The following is a 23,924-nucleotide window of genomic DNA, read 5'->3' on the forward strand; positions in this document are numbered from 1 at the left end:
TGATGTGGTATACCGGCGAATGACACGTAAAAGATAGCAAGATCTTACACCGCCATCGAAATTGGCTAAAGTAAATCGTCTTCGCTTCTTTGGTCACATATATAGGAGACCGGTAGATCGCTTTGTTCAACGAGTTCTGAGGAGATTGTCGCGTTCAAGCTGGATGCCAAAAAACGAACTGGAAGTTTCGGACTGAGGTGGTGAAAGAGGATCTGAGGACACTCGGCGTGGATAGGCATTTCAGGCGAGACGCAAGGTTTTGCAGAATATGGAATAGCGACTGATTCTGTGCAAGCTCTCGCAGAAGATCGAGAAGGTTGGGTAGAGTTATGTTCAAGGACGGCACACCTTGGCGAAGAAGTGGGTAATCGCGTCAGGCGATGACATTAGTCCGCCGATTAAGTAAGTAAGTTATTGCCTATACGGGGTCGTAGTTTGTGGGGAAGAGGGTGATTTTATTCATCTCTCCCTTTATCAGTGTAAGTAAGTAAGTTGTGGTGCCGGTCTACCGATTCAACGCTGTTGAACCCGTCTACCTCTCCTCATGAATTTTGTGACACAGAGACAGAAAAACACACACAAACACACCCGGACTGAGCGCGATATTGCAGGATATGTGATGAACAGGAGCGTAGACATTGGAGACAAAAGCGGTACATTCCTTATTTGCATCCCAAAATCCTTTTTCAATAAACCAAACCGTACGAATTCACGAAACTATCCAAAAGTGAAAAAGTGGGGTCTGAAAAAATTATCTATGGTACAGCAAAACCAATAACTTTTTCTCAAGCTGATCCTTTTCAGCATTAAAATATTTGAGCATTCACTCGGCAGTTCTTCTGCAGTGCGTTTATTGTGGTCATTTTCAATAAGTTCAAGAAATATTAGGTTGGGGACTAAGTTCGTAGCGTTTTTATATCTTCTCTGTTTTACACCGATTTTTTTTTGCTGTTTGACAAAGTTTATAACATTCATTCGATAGAGCTCTTTCTGCTCTACAAAACTATTTTAATAGACTTTTTGAGTAATTTAATTTTTAATTACTTTTTAGGCTTAGAAATGGAGTATCCGGGAGGTAAAAATCAACATTCGACACCTGCTCTTCTTCGCTTTTCATCGAGGCCAAAAAGCTGCTGAAGCAGCCCGGGACATTTGTAACGTATACGGAGAAGAATGAAGGATGAAGCAAAGAAAAGAATGGATCGCTCCAGGAGATATTCCAAAGCCGAGATATTCAAGCCTGACCTCCATTAAAGGAGGACCATGATCTGTGTTTGGTGGGACTGGGAAGGCATGGTGTACTGGGAAATGCTCGAAAGGGATGTCACGGTCACTAAGGAGCTCTACATAGCCTAGCTACATCGCGTAAAAGGGGCTATGCGACTGAAAAGACCCCACCGACAAGGCCAAACCATACTACTACACGACAACGCCAGGCCCCATGTTGCACAAGTCGTCAAAACCGCACTCCAAGAACTCGAATGGGAGGTCGTTCAGTGTCCGCCGTATTCTCCGGACCTTGCCCCGACGGATTACCATCTTTTCCGCTCCCTGTCGAACCATATAAGGGCGTTCCTTCGACGATGAAGACAACCTTAAAAACTGGCTCAACGACTTCTTCGATATCAGACCGGGCAATTTTTGGCGGAACGGCATAGAAAAATTGGTCGAGAGGTGGGAGGAGGTCGCAAACAATAACGGCGAATACATAATCGATTAATTTATTGTTAATATTAATGATTTTTGATTAAATGAATGTCCTTGATAAGAATCGCTACGAACTTATTCCCCAACCTAACAGATCACACACATGCCTGCCTCACTTCGTTTTACCTTTTTTGACAAATGCGACTGCGTCTCAATTCCTCTAGTGCTGGCTTAAGACAGAAATTCGAACCTCATCTCCTCCTTGCGTGAAAAGGGATACTCCTAGACTCGTTGGATTTTTGATGTAGCGCCCAATGATGCTAACCGCGTTACTTCCTGTCTTCGAAGAGCCTAGATCCCTAGAGGATCAGTTGAGGCAGGAAAATCGGTGAAAGAGATAGGAGAAAGATGAAAGAGGTGAGCACGAAGCCGGATGTTTGTAGTCTTCTCCGTTAGATCCTAGACCCGTATCTTGCATGACCCAAAACCAGTCGTTTCCTCCAGCACGGCAAGGAGATCATGGATTGAAAAGACCGAAATTTTCGAGTGACACTTTCACGCGCAGAATATCCAGAACTTTAGCGAGATTGGAATGGGACAGTATGGGAGCGAAAGCTGATGGGTCGCAGTTACACCACTACATTACCTTCCGCTGGCATCGCTCTCACAACACCCAGCAACAGCCAAGGAGAACGAATGAAAGCAGAATTTGACGGAAAGTGTAAAAAGATCGGTCTCCAGCAAATATCGACAAGAGGATGTTTGTGAGGACCAGTACCACCACACATCGTGTTATATTCGGCTGAGGAATAAGTCGCGAGTGTTCTTCGTTCACGTAAAAATTGCACCTAGAGACAAAATGTACTTCTAAGATGTTTCATATGATTTGATAGAGAATTCGTCGCTCAAGAAGATGATGGTATTCTAACATTTCCATTTCACTTATTTTTTTTTCCAGGTCGCTAAAACAGAGTGTCAGCCAGACAAAACAATGCAAGTTCGACCTTTTCTTTTTCTGCACTTAATCGCGGTGATAACGCCACATGAGTTCCTTTTGAGATTTGTGTTGTGCAAGGACGGAATTAAATGAAGCATTAAAAAGTTTCAGAAGAAGAGCAGAAAAGACCTCCGAGAACACGAGCAAAATACAAGAAATGAAAAAAAGCAATAAGAGGCATCGGAAAACGACTAAACGATGGCAGAAAGGTGTTGAAAAGTAGTTGAACATGGAGAATATGTTATTGATTGATCCGTAACACTTATCTCCGCTTTCAAAAACCATATCCAGACAACAATTTCTTCAGCGATAGCGACTGGGTGCCTGTTTGGAAGTCCGAATAACAGTATCTGGTACAGCGGAAAGTCTTCTTTCAAACGCGAACATTTTTCAAAGTTTCTGTGTGCATTTCCAATTTTCAAAAGACGGCTAAGAACTATTCATGAACTCAAGTAATCGGTCTACTCTTTAGCATCTTTCGATCTAATATAGGAGAAGACCGTTACTTCTCCATTGTCTTTTAGCCGCATCACTTCCTGCCTAGGAAAAGTATAAATCTAATAGCAAAACAACTTCATTCCAGTGGATTTCATCCTTGTCGTGCAATAGGCAACATCCTGTGACGACAGCAGTTCAGACTCCATCAGCAGACAAGCTATTTTTCCGCATCTAACCTTGTGCATAACTAAGGTCAACCAACTGTGTAATTGTTTTTGGAAAGCAATTAATGTTAACGTTACATATTTGGTTCAAAATCGTACGTGTGTAAAACTAAAAAGTTATCGCTGCCTAATATTTCTTTGTTTGATTTCTTTTACTTGCTAATATTTCTCGGTTCCCTGTGCGGGATTTCAAAGCTTTAGAAAAAGCCTAAGCGTTATTCACTTGACTAAAGATCATACACCCCTTCTGCTTATAACCCTTTTAACACATTTTCGAAATCAAAGAAGAGATAACCCTAGCCTTTTGATTCCGACTTCCAGTTATTTCAACCATTATGCAGTTTTTGAAATTTTGAAATCCTGATCGCTGATTTCGAAGATTTCAAACCTACACTGATCATTACTGAGCTGATTTCAGAGTTTTTGAATGCTTTAAAGAGATCACCCCAAGAATCTGGCGCACTGCAACAGAAGCCGTCGTAAGAAACAGCGTTCCGGGTTCGTCCGTTTACACTGGTAGAGGAAGAAATGAATGGAATCACCCTCTTCCCCACAACCTGCGATCCCGTATAGGCAGTATTCGCCTGAGAGACCCGTTACCCCAGATTCGTTGTGATGCTTTAAGGCTGGGAAGAACAGAGGCTTTCAGGGAAGAACATGTCACGTCTCTAGTGTTTCGGTTTAGTTTATACGGAAATGTTAAGTTGTGGGAGTTATTCTCAAGATACATGGTGATCTCATCTTACAAAAATGAAAAATATGGTGCTCAACTTTAATTTTCAGAATATTATTCACGTAAGTATAGTATAGAATTTTTAAAATAACATCATGACATTGCAAATTTCAGCAAGAGCATCTCCCGAAGTGACACGGCAGTCCAAAGCATTTCGCGACAGCATTCTTCTTGTTGCAACTCTTCCGGTTGCACAGTCCGCGGAGCGCATCTACGAAGAACGGATATCCTGCAGCTTTAAATCCCTAAACCCTTAATCTGTAGTACATTGCTTCTCGATTTAAATAGTGTCTCTAACCGCTTGACAGTCGCAAGTCTTCGTGGTTTTGTTGCACGCACCTATCAAACCACCGCATGCAGCATCAGTTTCACATCTGAAGACTTCCAATTATCTGCTATCACTACAGTTTGAGTTGAAGCATGCAAGAAAACTCACAACCAGAAATCCAAGCATGCGTTACAATTGCATTTCCCTACAAATGCACCAACGCACTTTCCACCATTACAGTCGTCGTTTCCGAAGCAAACACCAAAAGGCTTGCAAATTTTCTAAAATAGTAGAAAATTCCAGGCACATCGTTTAGAAACTGTATATATATATATATATTTTCATATTATATAGTACCAGCCTGAGAGTCCGGGTAAAGCCGGACTTCAGACTTTCTGTGGTGTTTGCTCGCTCGCCTCCACTGATCAACGAAAATTAATGTTAGTGTTATTAGTTCTATGAAATTGAACTTGTGTATCTCCAACAATCTTTCTTAATTTTTCATATTATAAATAAAAGCGAAAAATTCCATAGTCTTCTTTCTAAACGCTTCAGTTCTACATTTGCAGAACATTCCAGCTTCGCTTCAAACACTCCTTACCAATACACTATAGACAAAGTTTGAAATTATTACGCGAAATATGGGTTTTTCTCCGGTTTTTTTTTATATAAAACTATCAAAGAATGATGTTTTGGCATAAAATGACGTGAAAGACATCATCCTACTGATAAAAATAACGTTCCACGTCAGATCACACAAACATCCTGTTACTATTTAAGCAGCCGTTTGCATGCGTGTTTCCACTTTCTGAGAACGGCATGCTACAAACTTGAGGCGAACGAAGAACGAAATAGGCACGCGGAAGAGTCATAAAGGTGAAAAGCAAAGCGACAAGTGGCCACGGCTAAGAAACGGCTGCAACCATCTATTTTTTGCGTCATGCACACGAAGTTATTGCACACAAATCTGACGCCGGTGGACACGTCGCACTCTCCATATTATAGCAATCTGGCGCCGGCGCACCAATCCGACGCCTGTGGACCCGTCGCACCCCTTTCTATAGGTATCTGACGCCGGTGGACCCGTCGCACCCCCTTCTATAGGTATCTGACGCCGGTGGACCCGTCGCACCCATTTTATAGCCTTCTAGCGTCGAGGCAACAACTCGACGCCGGTGGACCCGTCGCACCCCCCTTTTTGAATTTCGTGACTGACACACACACAGACACACGTGACAGAATAAGCCCGTTATTATATATACCAGTCTGAACGTCCGGCTAAAGCCGGACTTCAGACTTTCTGTGGAGTTTGCTTCGCTCGCCTTCACTGATGAACGAAAATTAATATTAGTGTCGTTTTCTACGAAATTGGACTTGTGCATCTCCAACAATCTTTCTTCCTTTTTTATATTATAACTAAGGGCGAAACATTTCATAGACATCTTCCCAAACGCGTCAGTTCTACATTTTGAGAACATTCGAAATTCAGCTTCAAACACTCCTTATCAATATATTATAGACAAAATTTAAAAGTATCACGCGAAATATGGGTTTTCCTCCTCTGTTCTATAAACAGTTATCAAAGAATGACGTTTCGGGATAAAATTACGTGAAAGACATCATCCTACTGATAAAGATAACGTTCCACGTCAGATCACATAAACATCTTGCCACTATTTAAGCACCCGTTTGCATGCGGGTTTCCACTTTCTGAGAGCGGCATGCTACCAACTTGAGGCGAACGAAGAAGGAGATGGACACGCGGAGGAGTCATATAGGGTGTAAAGCAAAGCGATACAGTGGCCACGGCTATGAAATGGCTGCAACCATCTATATTTTGCGTCATGCACACGAAGTTATTGCGCACTATTTCGACGCCAGGTGGACCTGTCGCACCCCCTTCTATAGGGATCTGACACCTGTGGACCCGTCGCACCCCCTTCTATTGGTATCTGGCGCCGGTGGACCCGTCGCACCTGCTTCTATAGGTATCTGTCGCCGGTGGACCCGTCGCACCCCCTTCTATAGGAATCTGTCGCCGGTGGACCCGTCGCATCCCCTTCTATTGGTATCTGGCGCCGGTGGACCCGTCGCACCTGCTTCTATAGGTATCTGTCGCCGGTGGACCCGTCGCACCCCCTTCTATAGGTATCTGACGCCGGTGGACCCGTCGCACTCCTTTTTCTGGACATCTGACGCCGGCGCAGCAATCTGACGCCGGTGGACCCGTCGCACCTGCTTCTATAGGTATCTGTCGCCGGTGGACCCGTCGCACCCCCTTCTATAGGTATCTGACGCCGGTGGACCCGTCGCACTCCTTTTTCTGGACATCTGGCGCCGGCGCAGCAATCTGTCGCCGGTGGACCCGTCGCACCCCCTTCTATTGGTATCTGGCTGCGGGGAACCCGTCCCACTCCTTTTTCTGGACATCTGGCGCCGGCGCAGCAATCTGTCGCCGGTGGACCCGTCGCACCCCCTTCTATTGGTATCTGGCGCCGGTGGACCCGTCGCACCCCCTTCTATAGGTATCCGACGCCGTGGACCCGTCGCACCCCCTTCTATAGGTATCCGACGCCGATGGACCTGTCGTACCCCCTTCTATAGGTATCCGACGCCGGTGGACCCCTTCACACCTCATTTTATAGCTTCCTAGCTTCGAGGCATTAACTCGACGCCGGTGGACCCGTCGCACCCCTCATTTTGAATTTCGTGACTGACACACACACACACACACACACACACAGACACACGTGACAGAATAAGCCCGTTATTATATAGTAGATATATATATATATATATCATGATCATGATACATGATCATGATGATTATAACATCCTGACATCCCAACAATTGTAGTTTCACAAAAAAAGTTACTATTGTTATTTCTTATTGATCGGTGAAGGCGAGCGAAGCGAACAGACTGGCGCATGCAATAAGAATTATTCGCGTTTCGAGTTATTATTGCTTTCTCTTCACATCACAATCCTTAAAAAACCATTTAAAACCAGTGTTCACAAAAACAAATTGATGTACAGTCTTTTCCACTTATAGGTAGGCACTCGAAATGTATGTAGACGCGATTTTTAACAACGGTGGTAGAAGATTCACCCGATATAAAGGAATCAGAGGCCTTAAAAGCACCCATGGACTTCAGTGATTTTCGTCACTAGTGCGAGTGCAGGAGTTTCTTCATCGAGCGAGGAGCTTAGGTGCTTCTGAGGCCTTTGATTATTTTTCACTTGAAAGTGATCTGAGTTTTCGCTGTCTCCCTTGAAACCGACTTTCTGAATCCTACATATTGTTAGAAAGAACAGAACATCGGAAATTTTTACTCTAAGCCGAGAAATACTTTTAATTCTCAGTTGAAACATCCCCTTAATATCATTGCTCCGCACTTATCGCGGCGAGTGACTTCGCTTTTGTACATTCTTAAAGCCATGCAATATCTCATAGCAGTCAGGAGGAAAATCGATTCAGATGTGGAGGCAAGTCTATAATAAGTAACTGTCATAATCTCCACAATTAAAAACTTGATGCTCTTCTCATTCAGTAGTAAATGAAAGCCTCAGAACTTACGTTAGACACAGCTTCTGCGATGATCTCTTTCATGTTGTCTTCATTGGCGCTCCTTTCTAGCCCTTTAAAGAAAGCATTCACAACTATTTAGTTTTGTTCTTCCGGGATGAATATTGTAATCTATGAATCTTGATGTTAATAAATAAACTCTAAGCGTGCTGTTGTTAGAGAGAGATTCCGCGAAGAGGAAAAGGTGTTTTTTTTTCAGATTAGACGTTACAATGCTTTAAAAAAACAACGCGAATTCTTCAAACATCTCGGCAATTCCTGATGTAATTCATGTAGTTTAGCATTCTTGAAGAGTTCATGTGTTACTATGCACGCTACGTAAGAGTAAGAGAGTAAGAGTTGTTACGAGTAAGAGATACTGTTTTGCCTCAGTTTATGTATGTTAAGTGAATCGGACAAGAGCATTACAGTAGGAAATTTTCTGATTCGAAGCGAACCGCTGCAGTGTTAGTGGTTTTATTCCGGTCTGTTCATTACTTCCTTTTTCATCCTGACTTACTATTCTTACCTGAAGACTCAAGTGCGGCTACTTCATCTGCAGTTAGTTCATCAGAAAAAACAAGCACAGGATCCGTTTCAAACAAGGGAAGGGAGAATGCTGAAAGACGTAAGACATTATGACATTTATAATAGACTGTTCTTGAAGCTCTAAGGTATTTGTCTTGAAAAGAAAAACGAGGTGGTGTAACCACAACTAGCGATCTGAGGAGTCATTCGATGTGCATCGATGTTGCCTGTTTGCGCTGTTTCCTTTTGCGCATTCGAAGAATGGGTATCAAATGTAAAATGGTTGTTTTGTAACGAACTGGTGACTCAAAACCTCAAACTTTTTCGTTTATCCATATAAATACTGTCTTAACACACTCATTCTACTAAATATTCATAACACGTTTACTACGTGATCCAGAAAAAGCAGGTGTACTTTTTTTAGTTAGTAAGGTATTCCTCATGCAGCTCTAGGGAAGTCTAGCCTCTCTCCAGTAACTGCTCAGTTTCAATGGGTACCAGACCCGTGACGAGATTATGCTGGATGTGCTTCCTCTTCCGTTGTAACATCGAGCACAGCAACTTATGGATAGTGAATATACCAGTTTTCAACTGTAAAAAGCTGCTATTATAGTGAACGTTGTAGAAATGTGATCTTTCAGACAAAGATGTAATCTTCAGCCTATTTGCAGCGAAGATACTCCACAATTCTTATGCTAAGCAAAATTTACGAAGCTCGATATATATCACCTAAGAATAACAAACGGTCTCGTTGTTTTCTTTTATCTATTTATCATCCTTGGGGGATCAGGCATCAACAAATTATTATAGAAGGGTGACCTATACTGACGCTATTATGGAACGATAGACCTAAATTTGGAAAGGCTGCAGCTTTTATGTGGATAGGTTTCCGTTCTCCATAACAGTTCTCCATAGCAGCACTCTGAGGCACTTTAGAGTAGGGGATCTCCAAACTAGCCCAGACCGATTTTACTTCCCGTTCTTCAAAGACGAATTATATATAACCCATTTTTCAAAGATGAGTTGGAGGAGATCACTCCAATAATGGTAATATTGCCCGTTTAAAATATAACTAAAATAAAAAAAATTAAAATATAACTAGGAGCGAGTGAAGTCAAAAAGATAGAAACTTACTAGCAGTGAGAGTGAGAATGATAAATGGTGGTCTCTGCATAGCAATTGAGAAACAGAGTTAGCGACTCGCAGTTAGTGGCAACGAAGGGTACAAATAGGACTTTGCTGGTGCCACATTTCGATCTGTAGATCGCAGATCATCTTGGTCTTATTTACCAATTGTTGCTTGAAGTAGAGTGAACATTTACCAAATTTTCAGACAAATTCTTATTATCAGTTATATCTCTTTGTATCACTATTTTGTTTTGGAAGAATAGCAATTACTGCTAAAGACGAAAAACTAGCTAGTAACTGAAGGAAAAAACAATCCAGTAAATCAATTTGGACACTAGAAGCTATGTCGTCACTTTTTGGATGTTTTTTGGTTTCACACTACATGTCTAATAACCTGAAAATCTTTACAATTGTAAAATTATATATCACACTTTAAAGGCATCACCCCACAAATTTGGGGTGGTTTCAGATGGAGAGTTCCTGTACGGGTCGTAGATTATGGAGAGGAGGGTGATTCCGTCCATTTCTTCCTAATTGCCGTAAAAAAACGCCCCCTAAAAAAGCGCCGGAACGCTCGAAGACGTATCTTTCCGGCTGTTTTTTTTACGGCAATAAGGAAGAAATAGATGGAATTACCCTTCTCTCCATAATCTACGACTCCGTATAGGCATAACCCACCTGGAACTCGCACCACCCCAGATTCGTGAGGTGATGCCTCTAAGAAAGAAACGATTTCGTGGCCCAGAAATCAATAGGTAATGCGTTTATACAATCTCTGTTGGATTTATCATATGATTTTTAAATGACTCACTTAAGAATTTATCTACTCTATGTTTTAATATCATGATATATTATGATATATATCATGATATATTATGATATATATTATGATCATGATCATGATATACAATAACGAGCTTAGTCCGTGTGTGTGTGTGTCTGTATGTGTGTGTGTTTGTTTTTTTTTGTTTTTTTTTTTTTTTTTTTTTTTTTTTTTTTTTTTTTTTTTTTTTGTTTGTTTGTTTGTCTGTGTGTCACGAAATTCGAAAAAGCCTACCTATAAACCTATAAAAGGGGTGCGACGGGTCCACCGGCGCCAGATACCTGTAGAAGGGGTGCGACGGATCCAGTCCGCAGGGGTTACACTGGCGCGCCGGCGCCAGATACCTATGGAAGGAGGTGCGACAGGTCCACCGGCGTCGAAGAAGTGCGCAATAACTTCGTGTGAATGACGCAAAAGATAGATGGTTGCAGCCGTTTCAAAGCCGTGGCCACGGGCGCTTTGCTTTGCAACCTATATGACTCCTCCGTGTGTTCATTTCCTTCTTCGTTCGCCTCAAGTTGGTAGCATGCCGCTCTCAGAAAGTGGAAACACGCATGCAAACGGGTGCTCAAATAGTAGCAAGATGTTTATGTGATCTGACGTGGAACGTTATCTTTATCAGTAAGATGATGTCCTTCACGTCATTTCATGCCGAAACATCATTCTTTGATAACTGTTTATAGAAAACAGGAGAAAAACCCATATTTCGCGTGATACTTTTAAATTCTGTCTATAATGTATTGATAAGGAGTGTTTGAAGCTGAAGTTCGAATGTACTCCAAGTGTAGAACTGACGCGTTTAGAAAGAAGACTATGAAATATTTCGCTTATAGTTGTTATATAAAAAAGGAAGAAAGATTGCTGGAGTCCAATTTCATAGAACTAATAACACTAATATTAATTTTCGTTGATTAGTGAAGGCGAGCGAAGCAAACAACACAGAAAATCTGAAGTACGCACCAATTCGACGGCGACGGACGCTCGCCCACCGGCATCGGATTGGTCCTCCGGCGCCAGATACCTATAGAAGAGGGTGCGACGGGTCCACCGGCGTTGCACTAGCGCGTTGGCGCCAGATACCTATAGAAGAGCGTACGACGGGTCCAACGGCGTCAGATTGCTATAATATAGGGTGCGACGGATCCACCGGCGTCGGTGGACCCGGTCATTGGAGCGCAATAAATTAGTGTGCATGACGCAAAAGGTAAATGGTTGCAGCCGTTTCATAGCCGTAACCACTTGGCGCTTTGCTCTTCACCTTTATGACTGCTCCCGTATGCCTATTTCCATTTCTATTTCTATTTTTTATTTCATCATTCTGTGATAACTATTGGGGGAAAACAGGAGGAACACCCATAGTTCGAGTAATGCTTTCAAATTGTATCTATATTATTCTGGCATCGAAGGAGTGTTTGTAGTTGATGGTCGAATATTCTCCAAATGTAGAAATGACGCGTTTAGACGGAAAACTCCGTAACCTTTCGCCTTAATTTATAATATAAAGTAAAGAAGAAAAGCGTTGTTAAAAAACACAAATCTAATTTTACAGAAAACACCACTACTATTAACTTTCATTGATCAGTGAAGGGGAGCGAAGCTTAAATCACCGAATGTCTGAAGTCCGGCTTTAGCCGGACATTCAGACTGGTATATTGATAACGAGTGTTTGAATCTGAAGCTCGAATGTTCTGCTAATGTAGAAGTGACGCATTCAGAAAGAAGACTATGAAATCTTTCGCATTTAGTTATAATATAAAAAAGGAAGAAAGATTGCTGGAGATATTCAAGTTCAATTCCATAGAACTAACAACACTAATATTAATTTTCGTTGATCAGTGAAAGGGAGCGAAGCAAACACCACAAAAAGTCTGAAGTCCGGCTCATGGCTGCTTATTTTTGGGAGAATCTTTTTACCACTCCAGCATATTCACTGCCTCAGTACCCTGCACACTGGGCCCTGCCGTCTCAGACGTCGGACGGTATGGCCACCGGTGAGAGGCGATCAAATCTCAGGTTGCTCAGGACGTCATTGATTCTGGACCAAGGCGACACACGCACGACTCGCCATGGAGACTGTCTCAGACTGTGTATTTACAACGCGAGAACAGTTTCCACGAACGCTGACCTGCATGCCCTTCTCGGAGCTGCAGGGCGTATCAAATTTCACGTGATTGCTCTGCAGGAGACCAAGTGCAGAAGGAGCGACGTACGACAGATGAATGACGGTACACTCGTCATTCGTGGAGAGAACGTTCCGTCGCGAAATGTAGGCGGTGTTGGTTTTGTTGTGCATCCATCTGTCGTCCATCTCGTCGATTCTCACGAGATCCTGTCACCTCGTCAGGCCATTCTTCGCCTCCGCCCTCTGCGCCAAAAATCCATCAGTATCACCAACTGCTAATCACCAACATCAGCAGCTGATGATTCCGAATTGGACGCGTTTTACGAGGAGCTGGAGGAAGTAGTCCGCAACGAGAAGTCCTTCTACAAGTTCGTTGTCGGAGACTTCAACGCAAAACTAGGAAAGGCCACAGAAGATGAATACAGGATTGGAAGATTTGGACTAGGAGACCGGAATGAAAATGGCAATCGTCTCGCCGGGCTGTTGGCCGCCGCTCGCCTCTTTCATGCGAACTCTCTTTTCATGAAAAAAGATCATCGTCGGTGGACATGGGAATCGCCCAATGCCGCGACTCGTGCGGAGATCGACCACATACTCAACAACCGGAGGTGGTGTCTATTGGACGTCACAGTAGTACCATCTTTTTGTAGTGGTTCTGATCATCGTCTTCTTCGTGCGAAAATACGACTTAACCACACGATGGAAAAGAACATCTGCTATCGGCAACGAAGGAGAAAAGAAGTCGTCTACGACGATTGCGTACTCGACGACTCCTTGTCCCAAGGTGACTGGCACATCGAGGAGGACCCGAAACGTGGACTACGAGATGCTGCTCAGAGGACTACGAGCCTGCGCTGAACGTGCCTCGAAGCCGCGCACGACAAACATGGATCGAATTTCGAAGACCACCAAGGAATTGTTGGAAAGAAGAAGGGTTTTGAGGTTTGATCCGAATGCATCGCACATTGGGCGGTTATTAGCAAACACTAGCTGCAGAAAAGCGTTGCAGGAGGATCTTTTGAAGTACAGGCAGAAGAAGATTCTGGAAGCAGCACAAAGAAGAACGAAGAAGTGCCGCGGGGATCTCTGCGAATATAATATTCCGCTAGCAGCCTTGCTGAGCGAAGACGGGACTCGCACGTCTTCTCGTCGAGAGATGGAAATCATTACGGAGAAGTTCTACTCGAACCTTTTCCGTTCATCAACTCCTGTGTCAACCCGATCATCCCCACTGGTGAAGCTCCACCACAGATTCTCCCTTCGGAGGTACGAGTCGCTATCAAGAGCATGAAACCTGGCACAGCCCCCGGACCTGATTTTATATCAGCAGACTTTCTTCGGGCTGGTGGCCATCCGCTTCGTGTAATTTTTGCAGCGCACATGACATCCTACCTCCAGAAAGAAAGGATCCCAGACCAGTGGAAGACCTCGCGAACCGTTCTTATCCATAGGAAAGGTGACCGAGAGGACCTTCGGAACTACCGTCCGATATGCTTGCTGAGCGTGTTATACAAGGTATTCACCAAGATCATCCTCACACGCATATCTAGGACGCTGGATGAAGCCCAGCCTCAAGAACAAGCTGGATTCCGCCAGGGGTTCAGCTGCTTGGACCACATCCAGACCGTGTCGAGGGTCATAGAGGTTTGCCGGGAATACCGCCTGCCCCTTGTTCTAACCTTCGTCGACTATGAGAAGGCCTTTGACAGCGAATACAATACTGTCAGCGCTGGTCGATCAAGGTGTGGACGCGTCGTATGTGAGGACATTAGCTAATTGCTACGATCGATGCACGACTAGGATACAGCATTTCCACCGCCCTCTCACCATACCCCTTGGAAAGGGGGTACGACAAGCCGATACTATATCGCCAAAGCTGTTCAGGGCTGCATTGCAATGGACAATGAAATCACTTTCCTGGGAAGAAAGGAGCATACGTGTTGATGGAAGATTTCTCTCGAACCTTCGTTTCGCGGACGACATCGTTCTATTTTCGAGCAGTACCAATGAAGCAGAAACGATGCTCAACGAATTGAACGAAGCAGGGAAGAGAATAGGACTACGAATAAACACAAAGAAGACACAGTTCATGAAGAACGCCCACTGCGAGGACGGAAGAGTACAACTTGAAGGCTCCCAAATCGTGGAAACTCCGTTATACGTAGACCTCGGACGTTCTATGAACATGGAAAACGACTTGAAGGAAGAACTGAATAGAAGAATGAGAGCAGCATGGGCAGCATTCGCAGCCGTCAGAGAAGCTACAGACCAACTGACGGACTAAGATCTTCGTGCCCATCTGTTCGACTCGACAGTCCTTCCGACGCTCTGTTACGTAGCGGAGACGTGGGCAGACACCACGGCCACGTCTAGGAAGCTACTCACTACCCACAGAGCCCTTGAGATATGTCTCTTGAAGTTTAACCGGCGCACACAACACCTTGCCGGTCTTCGTAGCTCCGACTTAAGAGGAATGTCCCGTCTTCGCGACCCAGCGGAATATGTATCGAAAGCAAAACATAGATGGGCGGGTCACATCGTGAGAAGAATCGACGATAGATGGACTAAAATAACGCTAGAGTGGATCCCAAGAGATGCTAAACGTCCTCGAGGGAGACCGCCAACGAGATGGAGTGACGTGTTTGCTACACGGATGGACCAGCTGAGAGCTCAGCTGGATATGGCTCAAGGACCTCGTCGACGTCACTCACGAAGCTTGAGAACATCTTGGATGACAACGGCGAGGGAACGAAACGAGTGGAAGAGATGCTGGGGCCCGCACGTTCAGTGAAGACGGGCCATCTTAGTATCTAAGTAAGTAAGTCAGCAAATATATACGGTATGGAATAGAGTATCGACATTTGTATAAATATTGTTCAGGTTAAATATGAAAGGATAGTATATATCATCTAGGTATATATATAGTATATATATATATATATATATATATATAGATCAACGGGAGTCAAGGTGATCAAGGTGATATATATATATATATATATATATCACTTTAATCACCTTGACTCCAGTTGTTCTTCGAAGTGGTCGAGCGGGCGCCGCAGTAATTCTTCCATTTGTCCCGATCGCGTGCCAGAGTAGCCCAGTGCTTCCTCCTTTCGCGTGGGACACGAAGAGCATCATAATTCTCTTTGAAGGACTTCGTGAAGAAATCTGACCATCGGGTCGGCGATCTTACTGTAGTGCGCTTAATATCGCGGGAACCCAGTCGCTCACAGCTCTGGTCCAACGGTTGTCGTTAAAGTTGTTCACGTGTCCGGCCCACTTTATTTTACTTTCCTTGACAAACGCGGCGGCGTCTCTAATCTTTGATCGCTGATGTAGGAGAGAACTTTGAATCCCGTTCCTCACTTACGCGATACGGGACACTCTTAGCATCACTCTCTCAATTGCGCGTTCAATGACGCCCTCCGCGTTTTCTTCCTGCTTGCAAAATGTTCAGGTTTCCGAAGCATAAGTCAAAGCAGGAAGTACGGTGGTGTTGAAGAGGTGAGCACGGAGCCGGGTGTTCCTAGTCTTCCTCACTACATCCTCGATGCTCTTGTACGCTCCCCAAGCCGCTCGTCTCCTCCTGCCCAGCTCGGGGGTCAGGTCGTTTATCATGTTCAATTCCTGACCCAGATAAGCATAGCTGGTGTATTCGGATATGTTTGTTCCGTTGAGCGTGATGGGCATCCGAGATCCATCCGTTCGCATGAACATCGTTTTTTGCAGATTCAGCTGAAGACCGATGCATCCACATGTTTCGTCGAATTCGGTTAGCATTCGTTCCGTTTGGCTGATGCTAGTTGTTATCAATGCAGAAGTGTATAAAGGTACTTCGAGAGTTGTACAGTAACTTCACGACCGGAATTTCGCCATTCTGCAAGAATAACATCATTGACGTGAAGAGGGGAGTCAGACAGGGTGGTACAATCTCACCCAAAATATTGACAACCACCCTCGAGGACGCAATGCGAAAGTTGGAATGGGACGACATGGGAGTGAAAATTGATGGCTACGCCATTTGCGCTTTGCTGATGACATCGAAGGCCTTCTTCAAGTCGAAGAAGGTGAGAGAGCGGAATCTTGTACTCTCGTGATACCTCGATGAGTTTCGAAACAGTGTGAACGTGGTCAATCGTGCTGAATCCTTTTCGAAAACTTGCTTGTTCCAATGGCTGTCCTTCATCCAAGATTTTTTCAATCCTATTAAGGATCACTCTTGTAAAGAGTTTGTAGATTACGGGCAGTAAACAGATTGTGCGATAGTTGCCGATGTCATGTGCATCTCCCTTTTTACAACAACACGGTATTGCTGGTCTTCCACTGTTTAGGAACCTTGAATTCCGATAGGTAACGTGTAAAGATCCTCGCCAGGATGTTGATGAGTACTGGCGGAAGGTCCTTCAGTTGTTCTGGTCTTATTCTGTCGGGATCGGGTGCCGTTCGATTTCTTATCGACATGATAGCATGTCGGGACGGGAGAACCTCTGGAATGACATGTCCGTCTTCCCTCAAATGGTGAGGAGGCAAGTGGACATGGCTGTCGAAGAAGTCGGAGTAGAAGTCGTAGATGAATTTCTCCATCCCCCTTCTCGATGCAATGGTTGTTCCCCTCGGGATCCGGAGAGTAGTCATCCTCTTCTTGCGACTGGCGAAGTTTCGACAGCCATAGCGGATGCTTTTCCCCGCTTCTGCAGCCTCAGCCAGCACTTCTGCTCTTCTCTCTTTAAGGTCTTCCTTTATCGCCTCTCTGCAAACTTTACGAGTTCGGACGTGAGTTCTTGGTTCCCTGCAGCTCGAGCTGCTCCACACTGGCGTATCAGCTCAAGAGTTTCAAGAGACAGGCGTCTCTTGGTTGTTTTAAAACTCTCATCCTTCTTCCCGCAGTCGTGAAGGTGTTCAATGAGCCGGTCATATTCCTTGTCGATGTTGTCCATTGCGGAATCTTCCCAAAAGCCGGTTAGCGTAGCGAAGAGATCCCATTCCCAAAGATTTCTCTCTCTGAACTTGGCGGCTTTCTCTGCTCTCCTTGTGAAGGGAAATCTTCCTCGGAGGAGGCGATGGTCCGATCACATATAAAATTTTGGCATAACAGCGACGTCCGTAAGGCATAACCTTTTATTGACGATGATGTGGTCTATTTCATTACGGTACCCTCCACCGCGTGACTCCCACCTCCAGCGTAAAGAAGAGGGCTTCTGAAATTGCGAGTTCCCATGGATGGTCTTAGTCGTCATGATGAACTCGGCGAGCCTCTCTCCCTGGTCATTCCATTGTAGACCGTGGGTCCCGATGTGAAGTTCCTCCGGCGTTCTTCTTGGGCCAACCTTAGCGTTGAAATCGCCAACTATGACCTTGTAGAAGGCATGATCATCTCGGTAGAACTTCTCTAGGTCTATATAGAAAGCTTCGACTTCTTCTTCTTCGTAGCTTGATGTTCTTGTTCTTTTCGGCTTGCATCGTCAGATCTTCGATGGCCGCTACCGATGCAAGAGTACGTGCGTTATAAGTACAGATCGTCATCCTAGTCCTTTTCCGTTTCGGTAGTCTCTATGACTCCTGCAACCCCGTCCTTCCTGGCGCTACCGTACCAGGCTTTCCTCTGGAATCAGGAGACTCGTGACAGACGACTCGTAGAGACAGACGTGCAGGATACAAGGATGTCGAGAGTCAATCCTGGCTCAGCAGGAACAGGAAGTCCACCTCCTGAATCCACCCGCGTCTCTGGGCAAGTACAAGGTCGCTTTTGGTCCGCGATTAGCCCCCTATCCGGCACCCGGGGACGCGCCACGTAGCTTCGCGACTAACCGACTGTAATCCCTCTAGTGAGGGAGACCCGTGGATATGTATATATATAGATTCTCGGTGCGAACCATCCTGGACCGACTTCAAACATCGCGAAGAAACAATGCGATAGGAGCAACCCGGCTTTCCCCTGGCCGATCTACGATTCACCAGGTTTTCATCGTCAGGAGCCCGACCAAAATCTGTCAGCGGTATTGGAAACCTTCTCAACGGGCTTCGCCTCGCGTGGTATACCAGGAAAGTTTGTTCACTTACTTGATTACATGAATCAGGGAACAACTGTGCAATGCGAACAAAAGCCGAATGTAGGACACCGTTTGATTTGGTAACTGGAGTAGGACAAGGAAAGGTGGCAAGACCCTTCCTGTTCAACTTCGCCATCGATGATATCATAGTCGAAGAATAGCCGATCGGTGTCCTGCCGACATCGTCTTAGCACCATTAGGATGCCCCTTGACCTATCTCGGGTACGCCGACGATGTTGTTATATTCGCGGATAACAGTGCAAAACTTCAACATTTTGTCAACCTTGCATCGAAGCTAGCTGCAGTTCGCCGATTAATTAAAAGTAAATATATCATATATGATAGTATAATAGTAAAGCAATATATAGCATATGTACATATGAGAAAAACTACAGAATTAGGTAACATTTTTTGGCATCTAAAAATTTTATTGGCACAAGGAAAATTGATTTACACCAGTCAAAATAAAATTCACCCTCAAGCATCTTTTCGCTCATTATAGTGACCGAATCCTTCCTTCATAATTCCCCAGAAACATGTTGCATTTACTTATCTTTTCTTTCAAGCTACAGTCCGTCTAGGCGTTTAAAGGCATCACCCCACGAATCTGAGGTGGTGCAGATTTCAGATGGAGTATTCTTATAAGGGATAGTAGATTAGGAGGATGATTCCGTCCATTTCTTCTAATTGCCTTAAAAACTGAATGGAAGGCTGACGCGCTCCAGTCGAACTCCTTGTAGAAAATAGTGCGCCAGAACGCCCGAAGCCGTACCTTCCGGGTTGCTTTTACGGGCAATTAAGAAGAAATGGACAGAATCACCCCCTCTTCATAATCTACTGTCCCGTATACGAGTACTCCACCTGAAATCCGTACCACCTCAGATTCGTGGGGTAATGCCTTTAAGTTCCTACCCTAACGGCATTCGAGACTAGTCAAAACCACGCTTTGGAAATATTTCCTATTTATTCTACGTATTTAAACAAAAAGTGTAATGAGAATGAAAGAAGAACTTTGAACGAGTCAGGTGAAAAGAGCGGTTTTCGAGGTTTCAGTCAACCATATGAAGTAATGGAAGGAACTCCTTGAGATTTTGACCAAAAAAGTGTGGAAAAGTCTAGAAATTTTTACAAAAAACTGCGTAGATGAAGGAAGTCTTAGCAACAATAAATAGTTTTTAAAATAAGGACAACTCCAAGGCGCTCTGCTGGTATCTCTACAATGTAAGGACGAAGCAGGAAGCAGGTAGCGATCAAATTTGTATGCGCGGTTCCGTGTTACATCATTCTGAAACCGTATTTATCAAAATTCTCAACTGGCTGCGATAAGGTGAATAAAGAAAATAGGAGTTTAGGATTTCCTTTCACTGTTGTGATAATATTTGATTTCTATTAGCCTGTCAAGAGATGTGAACAAAATAGGTGTAACCTTCCGACAATTAATTGAAGATACTGCAAAAGGCGGATACAATGATGGATTATTGCGTAGTCATACATATTGGGAGGCCAATATGTATGACTACGCAATAATCCGCAATATGTTCCCTCTATCTGCTATGACGACCTCAAGCAACACGAGAGAACAATTCCGAGAAAGAGAAATTGTCAAATCAAACAAATTCAAACTGTGTTTATAGAGAACATGATGTTATTTAATAAGCAGCTTATTGTTTTACGTTTGCATGCATGTTAATGTATGTGTTTCCTGAAGTTTACTTATTTTGTACACCATGAGAGGAGTAAGCAATAAACGCCCCGGAGGTTTACACATACTTATCTAGTTTTACCAGCTTTTTTTTCGGAATTCACTTATGTCAATACAATCCTTACAAGAATTAAAACTCGCAGAAAAATTATGGTCCGCAAAGTTTCTTTTCTGGCTTAGGTTGCGTAATATTTGCAAGATATAAGACTAGTAATATCAGTAGGCGGCTGCAGCGTAATCGGTAAGAGGTTCCGCTGCTAACACGTTCAGTCGAAGGTTCGAGTCCACCCTAGTGCTCACCAAGCCCCTTATTCCTCTGGGGTCGATATATTGGTACCAGATTTGTCTGGGATAGCAGAAACACTGACTTGACACATTTGGCCAGCCCCCGCACGTCATTGCATAGGCCAGATACACGTCCGTAAACCTCAAACGATTCTGAATTGCAGTGAACGTGGAGGTGCATCCCAAACGGACTGATTGATCCCAGACATTTTATCTTCATCCCTTTCCATCGTTGTGAAAAGTTTCACTCATAAAACTCGGATGTATTAAGCTTCACGCAATGGTGTTTTGATTTCAAGAGGATAGAGTTACTCTCGAACGAGTTTTAACGAATGAGTACAGCGCGCCTTTGAATGGACAAGTCTCTTACGCAACTTCTTAGATGGCGTTCAAAGAAGGCCCGGAACATGTGGAAATATGAGGAACCTTCCTGATAGAATGCCCTAGGTGAAAGATTTTCTGGCATTTCCTGAAATTGCCCGTACAACCTTGGTCTGCCATACCGGCTGTGATGCGAGTTTTAGAGGACATTCCGGAAGGAGACTTTAAACTATGCTTCGAACTGTGGCAGTACCGCTGAAGCGGTGCATGGATCCTCAAGGCGACTCCTTTGAAGGCTCTTGGGTGCGCTTCTAAGAATGTTCAATTAGTCGGTTTTTATTGAACCGAATTCATTACTATTGGTGCGCATGGATCCACCTCACTAGATGGGTCACAGTCTATTAGTCGCGAGGCTACATGGCGTGTCCACAGCTGGGGGATAGAGAGCTAACTACGGACCAAAAGCGACCTTGTACCTGCCCTCAGACGCGGCTGAATTAAGCCAAAGCTTCCACTGACTGAAAGGTGGAATGGAGACGGTTTGAAGTCTCCATTCCACCTTTCAGTCGATGGAACAGGACTCTAACAAATAAAATCCACTGGTCAACTCTGAGAAAGCGCAACGTTTTCTCAAAACTCATGGGACTAGAAGCCGGCAACCTGCTCATAGGTTTTAAAATTATATGAGTGTTGCAGAAATATTAAAATTTTTTCCGACTCCGGAGGAAAGTATAGTATCCCTCTGCTCCAGGAAGACCGAAGTTGCAAGTAAGGGTAAGTGAGGGGGTATGAGGGTGCCAAAACGAAAAACGACAACGATGACGGTCTGTACAAACAACGCACGCTTGTATCGTAAGCAGGCGCCGAAGATCTCATGAACCCAGGAAGATTAAGTACGACGTCATCGTCTTGACCGAGACGAGACGACGCCACTTCTCCAACGTCTGTGTGTTAAAAGATATGGTTCAATGCCAGCTTTGACTATCTTCGTCGCTTACGCTCCAGCATCAAGCTGGGGAGAGAAAGAAGTCGAATTTTTTTTTATATGGACCCTCAAAAATTTTGCTGAGAAAACCCTACATTCTACTCATTGTTTGTGATTGGGCCCACAAAAACGCCTGAGGAGCTTCAAATTGAGACCCACGACCTATAGTTGAGTGAAAAGGGGGAGAGGTTTGCCGAGTTCATCAGGACGACTAATACCATCCACGGAAACTTGCAATTCTAGAAGCCCTCTTTACGCTGCGCGTGAAGTCCTCCAGTGGAGGGTACCGTAATGAAACTGACGAAATCATCGCCAGTTAAAGGCTCTGCCCTACGGAGGTCGCTTTTCTGTCTCCAGTAAATCTTGGGGTAGTGCGTCAGCGTGGAGCCACAGGAACTGCAGGCAACCAAAACCTCACGCCCGAGCTCGCAGGACTTTGCAGAGAGGGCTAAAAGAAGGCTTCGAAGAGGAAAGAGCAGAAGTGTACCTGCTGCTGGAGAGATGGGAAATAGCACTTGCCACGCCCTTCAAGATTAAAATGGAGAAAATGATCCACGACTTCCATTCTGATCCCTTCAACATCCATGCCCACTTGTTTCCTCACAATCTGAGGGAAGACGGACATGTCATTCCGGAGGTTCTCCCGTCCGAAGCAAACATGCTATTATGTCGATAAAAAATTCGGATTCGACAGGGTGAGAAGTGAACGTCTGAAGAACTCTGAGGCTCTTTATACTTCATCTGTCGGAATGCAACGTTCCTCCGTACCACCCCTAGTTCGTGGGGTGATGCCTTTAATAGGATTGAAAAGTGTTAGATGAAGGTCAGTCACACAGGGTTTCGAAAAGAATTCAGCACGAAAGACCACATTTACACTGCTTCGAAACTCATCGACTAACCGCGAGAGTACGAGATCTCGCTATGTCTCACTTTCATCGACTCTTAAGGCAGCATACCATGGGATGTTGGACAAGAGGTAACCGTGGAAAGTGGGTGACCGCTCCTGTCCTCCTTTCAGCACCGCGCCCTTCCGCGTAATTACGGCTGCCGCTCCAGCAGCCATACATCCTCCACGACCCCCTGCGATCACTACACCCCGCATTCCTATTGTTCTCTAGTTAACGCCGCGCGCTATGCAACGAAGCGGTGGATAGTGCGAATTTTAAAGGGAGGGGAGCCAAAAACGAATTGCAGCAGCAAATTCTGACGTACGGATATAGTAAATTAAGCGCATATTATTCGGAATAAAAGAGAATTAGATCCTTTCATCCAATGTAACTTTACATAAGTAAAGATTATCTTAAAAAGATGCTCCAGAGGAAAGAATAACATGCATATGTTTTCACAATCTCATAATTTAACACATTTCGTGCCCTTAGTCTTCTATATAAACTAGCAGTGCATAAGCATGTGTTTGTCACGATGCCATTCAACGAATTCGTATTCAACTTTCAACTGCAGCAGTTATACGTACAGAACTTTATGTGCTTATAACTTTGTATATATTCTTTAAACTCCTCTCTACATTTTACCTCTTCAAAATTTTGCATAGATATAATGTTTATATTTCAAATATTTCAATACTTGCTTGTATGCTTTATAAAGATTTATATACTTTGTATGGTTCTTCAAACTTCTTTCAGCAGTGTTTTATCGCTTCATTTCTATCTATTCTCTGCATAAAATCAATACGGCAGGTTAGGTGTATTAGTGGCGAACAGAAAAAAAAGTCGAAACAAGATAATTTCATTTTCACTCGCACTTCTAAATGGTACATCACTTATGCAAACCTATTTCATTCTTTCCTTCCTTTATATTGCAAGCACACTTTATGTAGAGCTTCAAACAACATCTAATACCAGGTACTTTCCTTTCCGTTCGATTTTAAAACCGCACCATAAGGGCTGCAGGAGCGGCAAAAAAAATTGTCTTAAGAGCGGCATACACGGCGAAATGGGTGGGGAGGGTGGCGTGGGCGGGCGTCTTGAAGACGTAGCACAAGAGGAGCAACCGAAATCGTCGTGAAAAACCAAGCCTGACGCCGTTTTTTTTTGCAACGATTAGGAAGAGATGAGCGGAACCACCTCTAATCCCGCAGTCTACAA

General features: G+C 44.2%; 8 protein-coding genes across 11 annotated transcripts; 5 read left to right on the plus strand and 3 right to left on the minus strand.

The window, feature by feature from the left end:
- Window positions 1-4,149: 4,149 nt before the first annotated feature.
- Window positions 4,150-9,574, minus strand: RB195_015182 (uncharacterized protein; the record flags this gene model as incomplete). The annotated part of the gene is made up of 6 exons (XM_064205769.1): window positions 4,150-4,284; window positions 4,338-4,413; window positions 4,476-4,588; window positions 7,885-7,946; window positions 8,402-8,491; window positions 9,535-9,574. The coding sequence occupies 6 exons, from the start codon at window positions 9,572-9,574 to the stop codon at window positions 4,150-4,152; spliced, it is 516 nt and encodes a 171-aa protein (XP_064061650.1).
- A 2,659-nt stretch (window positions 9,575-12,233) lies between these two features.
- Window positions 12,234-13,331, plus strand: RB195_015183 (uncharacterized protein; the record flags this gene model as incomplete). Of its 2 annotated transcripts, none has more annotated exons than XM_064205771.1 (2): window positions 12,234-12,690; window positions 12,766-13,331. In XM_064205771.1, 2 exons carry the CDS (start codon window positions 12,234-12,236, stop codon window positions 13,329-13,331), a joined length of 1,023 nt encoding a protein of 340 aa, XP_064061651.1. The 2 variants fall into 2 exon arrangements, with proteins under 2 accessions (XP_064061651.1, XP_064061652.1); XM_064205770.1 differs by having other exon boundaries at window positions 12,234-12,342; window positions 12,769-13,331.
- Window positions 13,332-13,359: 28 nt separating this feature from the next.
- RB195_015184 (uncharacterized protein) lies at window positions 13,360-14,757 on the plus strand (the record flags this gene model as incomplete). 2 transcript variants are annotated; one of them, XM_064205773.1, is made up of 3 exons in its annotated part: window positions 13,360-13,707; window positions 13,758-14,215; window positions 14,358-14,757. In XM_064205773.1, the coding sequence occupies 3 exons, from the start codon at window positions 13,360-13,362 to the stop codon at window positions 14,755-14,757; spliced, it is 1,206 nt and encodes a 401-aa protein (XP_064061653.1). The 2 variants fall into 2 exon arrangements, with proteins under 2 accessions (XP_064061653.1, XP_064061654.1); XM_064205772.1 differs by lacking the exon at window positions 14,358-14,757 and having other exon boundaries at window positions 13,360-13,764.
- Window positions 14,164-14,757, plus strand: RB195_015185 (uncharacterized protein; the record flags this gene model as incomplete). Its single annotated transcript, XM_064205774.1, has 1 exon — window positions 14,164-14,757. One exon carries the CDS (start codon window positions 14,164-14,166, stop codon window positions 14,755-14,757), a length of 594 nt encoding a protein of 197 aa, XP_064061655.1.
- A 189-nt stretch (window positions 14,758-14,946) lies between these two features.
- On the plus strand, window positions 14,947-15,264 carry RB195_015186 (uncharacterized protein; the record flags this gene model as incomplete). Its single annotated transcript, XM_064205775.1, has 1 exon — window positions 14,947-15,264. The coding sequence occupies one exon, from the start codon at window positions 14,947-14,949 to the stop codon at window positions 15,262-15,264; it is 318 nt and encodes a 105-aa protein (XP_064061656.1).
- A 665-nt stretch (window positions 15,265-15,929) lies between these two features.
- RB195_015187 (uncharacterized protein) lies at window positions 15,930-16,256 on the minus strand (the record flags this gene model as incomplete). Its single annotated transcript, XM_064205776.1, has 1 exon — window positions 15,930-16,256. The coding sequence occupies one exon, from the start codon at window positions 16,254-16,256 to the stop codon at window positions 15,930-15,932; it is 327 nt and encodes a 108-aa protein (XP_064061657.1).
- Window positions 16,257-16,288: 32 nt separating this feature from the next.
- RB195_015188 (uncharacterized protein) lies at window positions 16,289-18,687 on the plus strand (the record flags this gene model as incomplete). Of its 2 annotated transcripts, XM_064205777.1 has the most annotated exons (3): window positions 16,445-16,543; window positions 18,335-18,522; window positions 18,591-18,687. In XM_064205777.1, 3 exons carry the CDS (start codon window positions 16,445-16,447, stop codon window positions 18,685-18,687), a joined length of 384 nt encoding a protein of 127 aa, XP_064061659.1. The 2 variants fall into 2 exon arrangements, with proteins under 2 accessions (XP_064061658.1, XP_064061659.1); XM_064205778.1 differs by lacking the exons at window positions 18,335-18,522; window positions 18,591-18,687 and having other exon boundaries at window positions 16,289-16,573.
- On the minus strand, window positions 16,770-18,723 carry RB195_015189 (uncharacterized protein; the record flags this gene model as incomplete). Its single annotated transcript, XM_064205779.1, has 4 exons — window positions 16,770-17,226; window positions 17,289-17,477; window positions 17,592-17,906; window positions 18,641-18,723. 4 exons carry the CDS (start codon window positions 18,721-18,723, stop codon window positions 16,770-16,772), a joined length of 1,044 nt encoding a protein of 347 aa, XP_064061660.1.
- Window positions 18,724-23,924: the final 5,201 nt, after the last annotated feature.

This window comes from Necator americanus, chromosome V (genome assembly GCF_031761385.1).
Source record: "Necator americanus strain Aroian chromosome V, whole genome shotgun sequence".
In the NCBI taxonomy this organism is placed as follows: Eukaryota; Metazoa; Nematoda; class Chromadorea; order Rhabditida; family Ancylostomatidae; genus Necator; species Necator americanus.